The following is a 13,209-nucleotide window of genomic DNA, read 5'->3' as shown; positions in this document are numbered from 1 at the left end:
CCAAAATCTATCACTGCTTAAACCAAAGATGAAAAAAATGAAGAAAACTGCCTGGTTCCCCGACATGACCACCTGCCAGTTTTTACAGCTTCATATGTGAGTCACAAACACTTGTTTTCAATGACTTTGACCTTCAACCTTAAGATAATTCACGAAGGCTCTGTTGCGGTTCTCTAGTCACGCTATGCTGTCAGATTAACTTCTCATGTTCCACATGAGGAGCAAATTCATGACTTAGCAAAACTTAACATTATCAGCTCCACACACGAGGTGCTGTGTTGACAGTGGAAATAAGCAGACGAGGATGAAAAACATTTGTTGCCTGCGCTGGTACGTCGAACACATTCCTGTGGTCAGTCAGCTCGTGCCTTTGTTGACTGATTCTCCATTACTCAACAAGAAACAGACTCAGAGTTGTTTTTCTGCTACATTATAACAAACACATCCTGTTTAGACAAGCAACTTTAACTTGACATTTATTATTAATGCAGACCCTTTGTATCTTACTGTAACACATTTATCACACTTTTCAAATGAGATCATCTGCATTACAACATTAGTTCTAACCTTTAAGGGAAAGGTTTGCACACAGTGAATCAGTTTCCCACCTCAGCTTACCTGCATTTATTATCGTGAGGAACTGATTTTAATTTCAAAATCAGAGGAGAACAAAGTACTGTGTTTGAACTCACAGTGGTTAATTTACCTCACCGTGGCATTCAGATCTAATGTCCACAATACAATGCAGCTTCATCTGTTATCAGCATTAGTCTGTTGCTCCAGTTGTATCATTGATTCAGAAGTTGTTTCATGTACAGTACACTCTAAACATACCAGTCTTTGCTCAACTAATTAGTACCACTATTACTTATACTTCTGACTTCTAACACATTGCAGGTGTTTCTGTAGGATGCAATAGACTGTATGAAATATGACATAACAGATTGTTTAGTAGGTTAAACCAACCCTTTATTTCACAGGGTGAATTCATGTTAACTGACTGTTTTTCTGTCTTATAGGACCTGCTGGGGAAAGATATTCTGGAGTTCTGTCATCCTGAGGACCAGAGTCACTTGAGAGAAAGTTTTCAACAGGTAAGACCAGACTGAAAATAATAAAGCCAAACAAATGTATTTGCCACACAGACACACACAAAACCAGTAAGTATGCGAGTAAAACTTAGATAAGGGTCCAAACATGCTACAAGGAGAGCAACCTATGTAGTCCTGGGCCATGAGCCTTGATTTAATGGAACAACTTTAATGAGCAAGTTTCAAACTTATGGAACTGCCTCAATTCAATACTGATGTTTCTATAAGCTCAAAAAAATTAAGGGAACACTTAATCGTCACAGTATAACACCAAGTCAGTTAAACTTCAGGGATATCAATCTGTCCACATAGGAAGCACAAGTGATCCTTTGTGCGAGGAGGAACCCGAGGAGCACTGCCAGAGCCCTACAAAATGACCTCCAGTAGGCTACTGGTGTGCATGTTTCTGACCAAACTGTCAGAAACAGACTCCATGAGGGTGGCATGAGGGCCCGACATTCTCTCGTGGGACCTGCTCACAGCCCAGCACCATGCAGCTCGATTGGCATTTGCGAGAGAACACCAGAATTGGCAGGTCCATCATTGGTGCCCTGTTCTCTTCACAGATGAGCGCAGGTTCACACTGAGCACACGTAACAGGCGTGTAAGAGTCTGGAGATGTCATGGTGAAAGTAGTGCTGCCTGTAACATCATCCAGCATGACCAGTTTGCCGGTGGGTCAGTTATGGTCTGGGGACACGTATCCTTGGAGGGTCGCATAGACCTCCACGTCATAGTCAATGGTACCCTGACTGCTGTGAGGTACCGGGATGAAATCCTCAGAGGGATTTCACACCTTATGCTGGGCCCTGGGTTCCTCCTGGTGCAGGACAGTGCCCGACCTCATGTGGCCAGAGTGTGTAGGCAGTTCCTGGATGACGAAGGCATTGATGCCATTGACTGGCCCCCTTGTTCCACTGACCTAAATCTAATTGAGCACCTATGGGATGTTATGTATCTGTGCATCAGACGCCACCAAGTACCACCAGAGACTGTCCAGGATCCCTGATGCCCTGATCCAGGTCTGGGAGGAGATCCCCAGGCCACCATCTGCAGACTCATCAGAAGCGTGCACAGAAGTTCTCGGGACTGCATACAGGCACGCGGGGGCCAAATCACACAAAATGATGCTGTTTTAAAATAGTTTTTCTTAATGCCTCTCACCCGGTCAGATTACGTGCAAAATCTTAAGTTCCTTGTAGTAGCTAACAGCACTATTGGACACAATATTAAGATGATTTGTCACTATTATATTTCACTCTCCAGTAAATAACATTACTAATGGGTACAGTGATGCTGTGAGTGAAGAACTGCTGTCAAGTCAGGTGTATCATCACATTGCATCTAAATAAGCTCCTGATGCACCAAGGTTAATGTCCTTCTCAATGCCAGCCAAATGTTTAAGGTGCTGCTTAAATTCTGTGGTCACTGATGTGAGTACAGTCACACATTCCCTCATTTTCACAGAAATGCTGGCGTTGGGAAATGTGGGAGTTGAAAAGTGCATACTACTGCCATCACTGATTTATCTCTAGAAAAAAGCTGAAGCTGGATAGAGAAGTTTGTGTATGAGGAAGAAAGCACAATGGAAGATTTCATTTTTAGTCATACTATATCTTGATTAAGCAGATTCATTGTGTAGCACTTTGAAGGTACTTTATATAGTCATAAATGATTCGATACAAGATATATTTAAGATGATTTAAGAGATTGTAGTTCAAGTTCAAACCCAGAAAAAGTAAAGGTTTGGGGGAGGCAATATATGGTCAGAACTAATTGATCTTCTATCAATCTTTAAAATGATGGATAAAAAACAGTATTGAAAGACAGACAGACTGAGACACTTATAATCAAAGATGCTTCATTTATTACAAGCTGTAAAGGTAAAAAAAAAGTGGATCCAGTATTTTTATTTAAATGTTCAATTCAGATCAGACACAACAGTAAAACTACCGACAGATCAGACACAACAGTAAAACTATCGACACAACAGTAAAACTACCGACAGATCAGACGCAACAGTAAAACTACCGACAGATCAGACACAACAGTAAAACTATCGACACAACAGTAAAACTACCGACAGATCAGACGCAACAGTAAAACTACCGACAGATCAGACACAACAGTAAAACTATCGACACAACAGTAAAACTACCGACAGATCAGACACAACAGTAAAACTACCGACACAACAGTAAAACTACCGACAGATCAGACACAACAGTAAAACTACCGACAGATCAGACACAACAGTAAAACTACCGACAGATCAGACACAACAGTAAAACTATCGACACAACAGTAAAACTACCGACAGATCAGACACAACAGTAAAACTACCAACAGATCAGACACAACAGTAAAACTACCGACAGATCAGACACAACAGTAAAACTACAGACCGATCAGACACAACAGTAAAACTACCGACAGATCAGACACAACATTAAAACTACTGACAGATCAGATATCTATACTGTATACACTGATGATATACAGTATAGCCTGTAAAACGTCACACATCTCTCTGCAGGTTCATGGTTAATTTGACCAGGAATGTTTTCCTCTTCTGCTCACGGTGGAAACCTTTGCCTTTCATCCAGCCCATACACAAATACACACACACACACAATCCATCAGCACTTTTGTTATTCAAGTATATTCCACAAGTGGTTGTCTCTTAGACAAGCTACCCTTCATCATAGTGTTTCATTTTGGTTTGACTGACAGTGCTGACAGGCTGAATGATTAGGTTCACTGATTATGTTTTGTGCATACGTCTGCAAGTATTTAGCCTTCTCAATCAACAACAGAGATCAGTCTGATTAGAACTGGGTCAACTGCACTTCTATTACTTTGTCTAATACTCACCACTTGAATAGGTGATTAAAAAAATCTATTTGATCTATGTCTCTATTTAATTTGATCTGGGTATCTATGAATTGAAAGATCTGTGTAGTTGTTTTATTTTAATTTGATACCTTTCTGGTTTATTTGATCTGGTTTTCATGATAATAATAATAAACTTTATTTATAAAGCACCTTTCAAAACCAGAGTTACAAATTGCTTCACAGGCAGACACTGAAATACACGAGATAAACAGGTAGATAAAAGTCAGGTATATTAAGAAATTAAAATAACCACAATAAAAAAATGTTAAAAGTGATGATGATGTTTTAAGTGATTATTTAAAGGTGGACACAGACTTGGCTAATCTGAGATCCTCTGGCAGTGAATTCCAAAGTTTTGGGGCCTGAACTGCGAAAGCCCAATCGCCCTTTGTAACAAGGCGTGATTCAGGAACAGACAGAAGGTTCCTGCCAGAGGACCTCAAACAGCGATCAGGCTTGTAAAAAATTAAAAGATCACAAATGTAAGGTGGTGTCTGACCATGTAGGGCTTTAAAAAAAAAGCAATACAATCTTAAAATCAATTCTAAAACTAAGTGGTAACCAGTGAAGGTCAGCAAGAGTTGGGGTTATGTGTTCACTCCTGCTAGAGCGAGTTAAAATCCGAGCAGTAGCATTTTGAATTAACTGAAGCCTATGAATGTTTCAGTACATTACAGTAGCCGAGTCTTGAGGTTATGAATGCATGAATAACCTTTAATAAATCTGAAAAAGAGCGAAAGGGTGTAACCTTAGAGATCAGTCTAAGCTGATAGAAACAAGACTGCACAACTTTCGACACCTGAGCATTAAAAGAGAGACCTGAGTCAAAAACCACGCCACGGTCTAGGCCTCTTCTTTTATATGGATAGACAAATGGCCAAAACCAGACATAAATTGGTGGATGTCCTTCCGAGAGCTGGAGGGAATTTATATAATTACTTCTGTCTTAGAGTTGTTCAGACTAAGAAAGTTTGAGACATCCAGCATTTGCTGTCATTCAGACAAGACAATATGGAAGACGTTACTACAAGGTGTCAGCAGGACATAAAGGTGTCATCAGCATAGCAATGGTAATTAATGTTGTATTTGCCGAATATCTGACCCAGTGGGAGTAAGTGGTTATCTGTTCTGTAGTCTGTTCAGAGACACCAGTATCCATCCTATTTATCAGCAAAACAGCAACATCCTGACCTCTTTGCTGAACTTAACCAGAGGAACATTCGCCTTTCCATCCTCTCCTTGTCTCCTCTGTCATCTCTTCTGTTTGTGTGGACTGAAAAGTTCTCCGTGTCTGTGATCAGCCTCAGCAGTCATTTTAGGTCTATTTCACACTGGAAGAAGTGCAGTGCTTTCATTTCTCAGACAGTCAGACAGTCAGAGAGGAAAAGTATTGGTACCGGCAGCCTGCCACAGAAGATGTATGATACAGCAGAAACCATGATTATATGATAGCCCAACCCAAAACTTAGAAACCAGGGCTACTAAAATGATTTTGAACAGCTGCTTTAAGATTCTTTCTCCATCCAGATGAAAGTACTTGTACTTGTTGACAAGTTGTAAAACTGAAATGGAATAAACTACTCAGTGTTCTTGGTTCAGGGGAGATTGCTTTGCTAAAATCGTTTAATTTAGACTTGATTACAACATGGCTAATTGAATGTTTGACTCTCAGGCGAACACACTGGAAATTGTCAACAACAACTCTGAAGAGGATTGTAACCGGATGAAATATACATAAAGCTGTTGTCACATTAGTTTCAATCTCTGCTACTCTTACCTTCATAATCTGCTGGATAATAAAGGCATGTTGGAAACAGTAATATTAACTAGAAGTTTTCTTCCTTCTGCAGGTGGTGAAGTTGAAGGGTCAGGTTTTGTCGGTCATGTATCGTTTCCGAATGAAGAACAGGGAGTGGATGTTGATCCGAACCAGCAGCTTCACCTTCCAGAACCCATACTCTGATGAGATCGAGTACATCATCTGCACCAACACCAATGTCAAGTAGGTTCTTCATACTCACCCACACAACATTTTCTATTTAGTATAATTGGTACTGTAGGCATATTTTTATAAGTCACTGAAGGTCTTGTGCTCTCATTGCGTGATATAATTTTCATCATATGTTTAATGTCCACTTTTCTATATATTCGCTTGCTGATGATAAATCACTTCATTCAAATTTATAATTTTTAATTTACTTGTTTTAATTAAAGGCTGGCTTTTTTGGACTCCAAGGTAGACTATGCACAGAATGTTAAGCAGTAACTCAGCTTTGTTCAGCCTCATACTGTATGCATAAAACAACATTGGCCGACTAGCCAAGGAAGCTAAGCTAAGAAAACTGTGTATAAAGACGGCATGACAAAGAAACACTGCTGCCATAAATTTAACCAAGTCTCTTGGGTTCTCCTAACTAAGCTGGTTTAAGAAGAAAATAGTGTCTGAGGGGACACGCCACTTAATTGTTCTCTCTGGTGCATCACAATGTTGCGATACTCAGGAATTAGTTGTCGATGGCCGTCCCCCAACAGCAATGCATTGTCCATTGGCCCAACCCCAATTCCTAAGGTGTTTTTAGCCACTGGCATTGTACCTAAAATGTGTTTCATTTTACACATAGGGACTAATTTAACAGCACCATAATATCTGTGCCAGTAAACTATTTATTATTTACATGAGATAAGTAAAACAGAAGTAAAAGAAAAATGTTTCTTTTTAAGAAATCATTTTAGCAATATAATTTTAAAGCTTGTCTTATGTGGCTCATTACCTTGGGCTTAAGTCCTCAACCTGGGGTTTGAGCTGGTGTTAGTCCAGGTTAGATGTTGGTAGTGAGCTGAAAAAGACATTGTCAGGTACTCTATGTACTCCAAAAGATGTGTGTCACCATTAACGCACGTTCGTGTTGGGGGATTAACCAACCAATATATTAGTTGGCCGCTATTATCGATGTTTGGGATAATTTGTAGTTATTATATTCTCAGTGAAGTTTGTTGTTTTAGTGACTGATTTTATACAATAAAGTTTATTTTTATTTTCCTTAAAAACATCCTTTTTCTGTTACATATCTGTCACAAGTCGTTGATGAATACATTTGAGGGATCATTGCAAAAATGTGTATATTGGCCGACTGAATTATTTACTCCCTAATATCAGTATCAGCATCAGCCCCAAAAATGTAGTATCTGTCAGGCGCTGAAAGGTTGACTGATGATTATTCATCCATAAATGATTAAAAAAGTAAAAGGGGCCTTCACAGGAGAAGCAAAAAAAACAGAAGTGAAATAAATAAAAAAGCCAGCCTTCATACAGAGTTCATCTGAATAAATCAAACAATATATAAAATACATTTAGAATGAGGTTTTATAATGGTAAACATATTGATGTATTTTAGTGGATACTGATTTATTTAGATATGCACTTTATTTCATCCATCTATTAATTAATTCATATTTTTCATATATTATTTATTTTATTATTATTTTATTATATTTTTTATATCACTAATATAGTTATGATCCCATTTGTCTTCGATAGTCAATTTCTGAGAGGTAAAACCAAACAGAGCTGTCTGTCTGCACGTTGGATCACAGTGGTTAGTTTATTTATTGTTGTAGCAGAACATGAGATTCCTGTACAGCCAGTGGCATGCAGAGGTGTTTGGCAGTAGGGGGCAGTGGTGTCACCGTTGAGTAAGTCACCAGTTAAGAAGGGGACTTATGTGCATACATTGGGTGAATGGGCACATCTTTTCATCTGGGCACTGGTCATCATGGACTGAGACGCTGACAGATTCACACTGTCACACTACTGGAAATAGTCAGTGTCTCTCAGTCTTCACCTGCTGACATCCATGTCCTCTTCCTCCTACCAGTGCTCTCAGCTGTCATCACTGGATTACCAATGTAAACATACAGCTAATAGCTGTCAGTCGTGTGTGTGTGTGTGTGTGTGTGTGTGTGTGTGTGTGTGTGTGTGTGTGTGTTACAGGTACATGAGTCAGCAGCACCCTGGGGCTGAAGTGGCAGCCAGAATATTAACAGAAATGTGTTGGATTTATGAGGTCACTATAAGAAAAAATGGATCTCGTTTATCAGAATCCTGCAAAATTCAGAAGCAGAGGACTCTCCTCAGCTCCTCACAGCAGGGTGAATACCTGTGTGTCGCCTGTGTGTGCATACATAGATATATGTAGTGTTCATATGGGAACACAGTAGGCAATCCCCTTGTACTGTTGAGATTGTGCATTAATAAACAGCATGAGCAAGAGCAGCTCAGTATGCGCAGTGAGCCTCTGTGTGGTGTTTACATATTTTGCAAATGCTCAGTGAGTGATGCACACTGAATTCATCTATCACAACTATAGTGATAGAAGTGCACGATAATGGTAATGATATTGGTGATGAGGTATGAGCTGAACATGATGCATATTATTAATTATGATTTCAGTTCTGTTTCCTTTGTAAATTGTCTGCAAGATAATCACCCAATTTCTCTTTTTGGAGTTGTGATACATGTTAAGCGATTCATCTTTAGAAGCAAACAGTTTCTGTATTAATACAGCAGAGAGACAATATAATGGGCAATTGTGTGATGTTTCATCACATCTGCTGTGATAAGTGCAGTTATAATATCTTGTTGTACATTTTCCTAGATTGCCCTGAAAATTGTCAGACCTTCCATCTGGTCTTTTCAGTAAGAAATATAATTTTAACTGCAGTGTTAAAAACCGCAGTGTTGTTCTTATTTTGAACGTGAAATTGATTTCAATTTCAAATGAATTCTACACATGCCCAGGGAGAGCGATGTGAAATGATATCAGTCGTCTGGTCCCTGCTGCTCTCACAGCATATCCATTTAAGTTTAATCCCTAATGATGGCACAAATGTCACTTCAACTGCCAAAGTATAGTCAGACTCTCTCGCCTGTTAAACTCCTCAGTCAGATATAGTTTGGTTGCCTAATGGAATGATACACCAAGCCAGTCCAATCAGTGAAATGGTCTGTAGCTAGCTGTTGATTTGACTGCGTGTAGAGTGTGGTGAATAGAACTGCTCATGTGCCTAGTGCCTCCTCCATTTTATCTCTGTGCTGCAGCTGATCACAGGCCATCGAAGCCATGACTGGCAAACTTTTGCCATCTCTGAGCATAAAATAAGCCTTTGCAGAAGCTCATTTCCAGCTGATATTGCTGGAAGGACTGTGTGGAGAACGAGTTGATGAACCTGCTGTGGCAGCAGGCTCCTCTGGCCTCACTGCTTTGAGTCAAATCACATCTATGTGCATGTTGGAATGAGCATGGCATTATGTATATATATGGACAAACTAACTCATACATTCACATACACAGACACTGCCATTGTAGCAGTGGCACAGCCACCATATTTAATATTGTGTGTTTAGATTCATACAGTTTAGTGTATTGCGTGGGCCTTAGAGTCATCATGGCACACAAAGAAAGGAAGAAATTAAGAAAAAAATGTTTTTAACCACATTTTAAAGTAATTTTTCAAGGTTCGACATTATTTGATGCTTTTTCTGTGTCACTACATTGTGGAATTGAGTTGAAATGGAAGCTAGATAGCCACATTAAAATGTTGAACAAGGCTGTCCAGGCTCAGGTAAAACCTGTTTGATGTCTCCACTGCGTGCCATTTTTACTACATACTCACTAGAAATGAATATTTTACTATTATTATTAATACACACATTTATCATTGTACGTGCACAATCTGTGATGTTTGCTCACAAAATAAACTCTTATAACTCCAGGATACCTGCCTGGGCTTATAAAAATGTAATGTAATTATGAACATATATGTATGAGCAGCAACAGCTGATCAATAATACGTTTTTATTTTTCTCTCCTGGTTGAAATTCTCCACCTCTTCCATCCATCCTGCCCTGTCTATTCTTTATTCTCTTTATTTAACTGTGGTGTAGGAGTTTTATTTCAGTTTTTCTTGACTGTGTATTATTAAAATAATTACACCTGTGTGGGTTTGACAGCAGCAGCAGTCTTGTTCTCTTTGTAGCCTCATGGTTGATAAGAGCTGACACTGAGCAGACCTCAGAAAAATCATCACAAATTGTTCGAGAAGTTTCACAGCTGTGTGACTTTTGTTGTCTTTCACAGCTCAGTGGCACCCTGCGTTAACGCACCAGAAATGTTGAAATTGTTGTCGTGCTTGTAGAAACTTAGCCCAGTGCAAGTTACAGCAGGGGGAACTGTGTAGCCTGTCTGCTTTTCTTCTCTTCCGTCTCCTTCACTTCCCTTCAATATTTTTTAAGAGCAGCGCCTGTATTAAGTATATTTTGGTGAATACTTAATATTTAATGTGCTTCAGAAATAGTCTGAGAGGTGTTGTTTCTCTGAATTTATTAACTCTTGAATAATAAATTCAGAGGCTGGTTGATTTGTTGGATTTCATTATATGATAGGGTGTTTGTGTTTTGGGGCGAACAGCCACTGATGTCACATGTGCAATTATTCAATAAATCATTGATTCTCTGTGTCTACTTCTGCATGTAGGCCAAATAATACACTGCTCAAACAAATTAAAACACTGACTCAAAGTGTCACTTTAATCACACATCCGATCTTGATGAATGAATTATTCAAGTTGAAAATCTTTACTGATGTACATTGTTCAATTAGTTGAGAACAAAATGATGCAACAACGGTCAGTGGAAACCAAAATCATCAACCCATTGAGGGCTGGATTCAAAATCACACTGCAAATCAAAGTAAATAGTCAGTGCCATCCTGGAGGAGCCGGACTACCTGTGCAACCTGATTGGGCTGCAGGTACAGCCTCATGCTACCAGTAGTGACAAGGACACCAGCAGAACACAAAACTAGGGAAGAATCAGTCAAGAAGAATGAGGAGAGAGCAATTGTCTGTGGCCACCACATGGAAATCCATCCCCTTTTTGGGGGTTGTCCTGTTTTTGCCTCTCCATTGCACCTGTTGTCACTTTGTATTTGCGCCAAAGCAGGTGAAACTGATTCACGATCACTTGTGCTTCCTAAATGGACAGTTTGATATCCCTGAAGTTTAACTGACTTGGTGTTATACCGTTCCCTTAATTTTTTTGAGCAGTGTATATCAACAGCATTGAAAGGAAAGCACGGAGAGGGGAAGCTTTTAAACTAAACAAATAGCCCACTATAATTTTTTATAGTAATATGGGTTATATACCATAGCCCATATAATATTAAAGAGTCTGCAGTAAGAGCTCTTCATTTCCACATGTTGACTGTTTTGGTCTTGAAGTACACTGAAGTGATCCAAAGCTTTTACAGCAGCGGGGTATCTTATTCCTGAAACCTTTCACATAAACGTTCTTCCAGCCTATTGCATTCAAAACAGGCTGTGTAAGCGAGGTCTTTTCAAATGAATGAATTCTCAGGTTCAGTTTGTGTCCCCACTAACACATGGAGTGTGAGATTGAGTTGGATCAGTACAGCCATGGTAGTAATGCTGGTGTTGCACTAGTGTCAATGCATCTGAAAACTGCCTGAAATGTCTCCAGCTGAAGTAGGACTGATAAATCTTCTTGGTTTATTGTTGTGTCAGAGGGTATTTCAGCACCTCCTGCCCCAACATACAATTTGTATCTGCACAAGTTATATGTAAATGTAAGTAGATTGTGTCAGTTTGTAGTCTGAGGTGCTGATGCTGTATATGGTGTGTTGTGTTTTGCAGGCAGCTACAGCAGCAGCAGCAGGCAGAACTGGAGGTTCACCAGAGAGACGGACTGACTGCCTACGACCTTTCCCAGGTAACCCTCTGCTTCAGAACCAAGACTAACACTAGCTGGATAGAAATGGAAGCGTCTCACTATCGGCTTTATCACTGCCATAACAACGTTAATCACTGCCATAACAAAGAGAGAAGATAACTCTGGCACACATGAGAATGACGATGAGAGGGCCATTAATCAAAAATACACATATTTAGAGTGCTTATGGTGCGGGTGCTAGATAAACTGACTGGTTAAAGAGGGGTTCACAAAATAGTAGAAAGTTAAATAACTTTGCAGAATTACCGCTGTGCACAGACAATATTCACAAGCCAGTTGGGCCCACAAATCTGTGTGCACAGTCTGTGAAAGTCTGTGCTGCATGTCAGCTGGTGCTCAGAGGAGTGAGTCCATGCAGTGAGAGTTCAGTAACCTACTGCATCATACTGAAGGCATAGCTCACAAGCTCCTTCAAAGAAAACAGAAACAAAAATGAAATAAATCCAAAGACCAGCAGTTCTTGAGGTCCTTCAAAAAACTGTGAATAAATTTGAAGGCAGATGCCAAAAAAAACACACCCCTGTGATGTCTGGAGATATCTACCGAGTCCAGAGGTGTTGTCCTCTTTAGATGTATCCTCTCTCAGTCCGCTGGCCAACATTAACTCCAGCTGCTTAACCAGCCAGCTAAAGTTTCACTGATGAGTTGAACATGGCACAGTAAGAGCTGCTGTGGCAGTGTTGCAGTTACTGAACACAACCCCTCACTGTCTGCTCCCATGTTAAAGTTCACTCACTGTCAACTCTTCCCCACCAGGCTACCGTCGTTCCCTTCATTCGTTATTCCTCAGTTTTTTTTCGTTTTTTTTCTTAATCGCCCCACAATTGGCTGTTAGTTTTCAAAACTCTGATATATACCGCATCTTAAAATCATAAACATCTTCTTTAATGACAGCATGGTAGAATATACCCATTCAGATACCAAAAGGCTGTACTGTTCTTCTAAGGGCTTTTTTTTCACAATTTAATGTATGTAAAGCAGATTCAGTATATAAAATAGTAAAACTGCACAAACATCATACAAATACCTGTAATACACCAGGGTATTACAGACAGATGCCTCCAGACAGACATTTTAATTGAAACAGTTGGACATGATTATTAGATAACAAATGTTTAATGGCCATGTGTTAATGTACAGCAGCGGTTCATGTAAATGGATATACAGAAAATAACTTTTTGTCCTTTCATGTGATGTTTCACAACCGCAGGACCATTATTCATCAAGTGTGTCAGAGTAGGAAGTCCTAGTTGGCAAAAACAAAATCCAATGTCGTTTCTTTCCTTTTTGCTCATCGACTTGGCAAAAATCTGACCCTGTTTATTGACATGAGAAGTATTTGGATGGAATCCCAGTGTGTGAGACATCTGTTTTACTCGTGTCTATGCAGATGAGTGGATTGTTTGTGTTCAAGTC

General features: G+C 39.6%; 1 protein-coding gene across 5 annotated transcripts in view; it reads left to right on the top strand.

Moving 5' to 3' along the window:
• Window positions 1-13,209, top strand: part of arnt2 (aryl-hydrocarbon receptor nuclear translocator 2) — a 68,380-nt gene that overhangs the window by 42,486 nt on the left and 12,685 nt on the right. For all 5 annotated transcript variants that reach the window (XM_084354172.1, XM_084354169.1, XM_084354168.1 and 2 more), the window contains 3 exons: window positions 1,020-1,094; window positions 5,837-5,988; window positions 11,697-11,772. In XM_084354172.1, coding sequence (XP_084210298.1) covers window positions 1,020-1,094; window positions 5,837-5,988; window positions 11,697-11,772 — 303 coding nt within the window. The remainder of the gene's footprint in view (window positions 1-1,019; window positions 1,095-5,836; window positions 5,989-11,696; window positions 11,773-13,209) is intronic.

The sequence above is a fragment of the Pagrus pagrus genome (genome assembly GCF_965226575.1).
Source record: "Pagrus pagrus genome assembly, chromosome: 1".
Lineage (NCBI taxonomy): Eukaryota > Metazoa > Chordata > Actinopteri > Spariformes > Sparidae > Pagrus > Pagrus pagrus.
The sequence above is the reverse complement of the archived record's forward strand: the minus strand, read 5'-3'. Positions and strand labels throughout refer to the sequence as shown.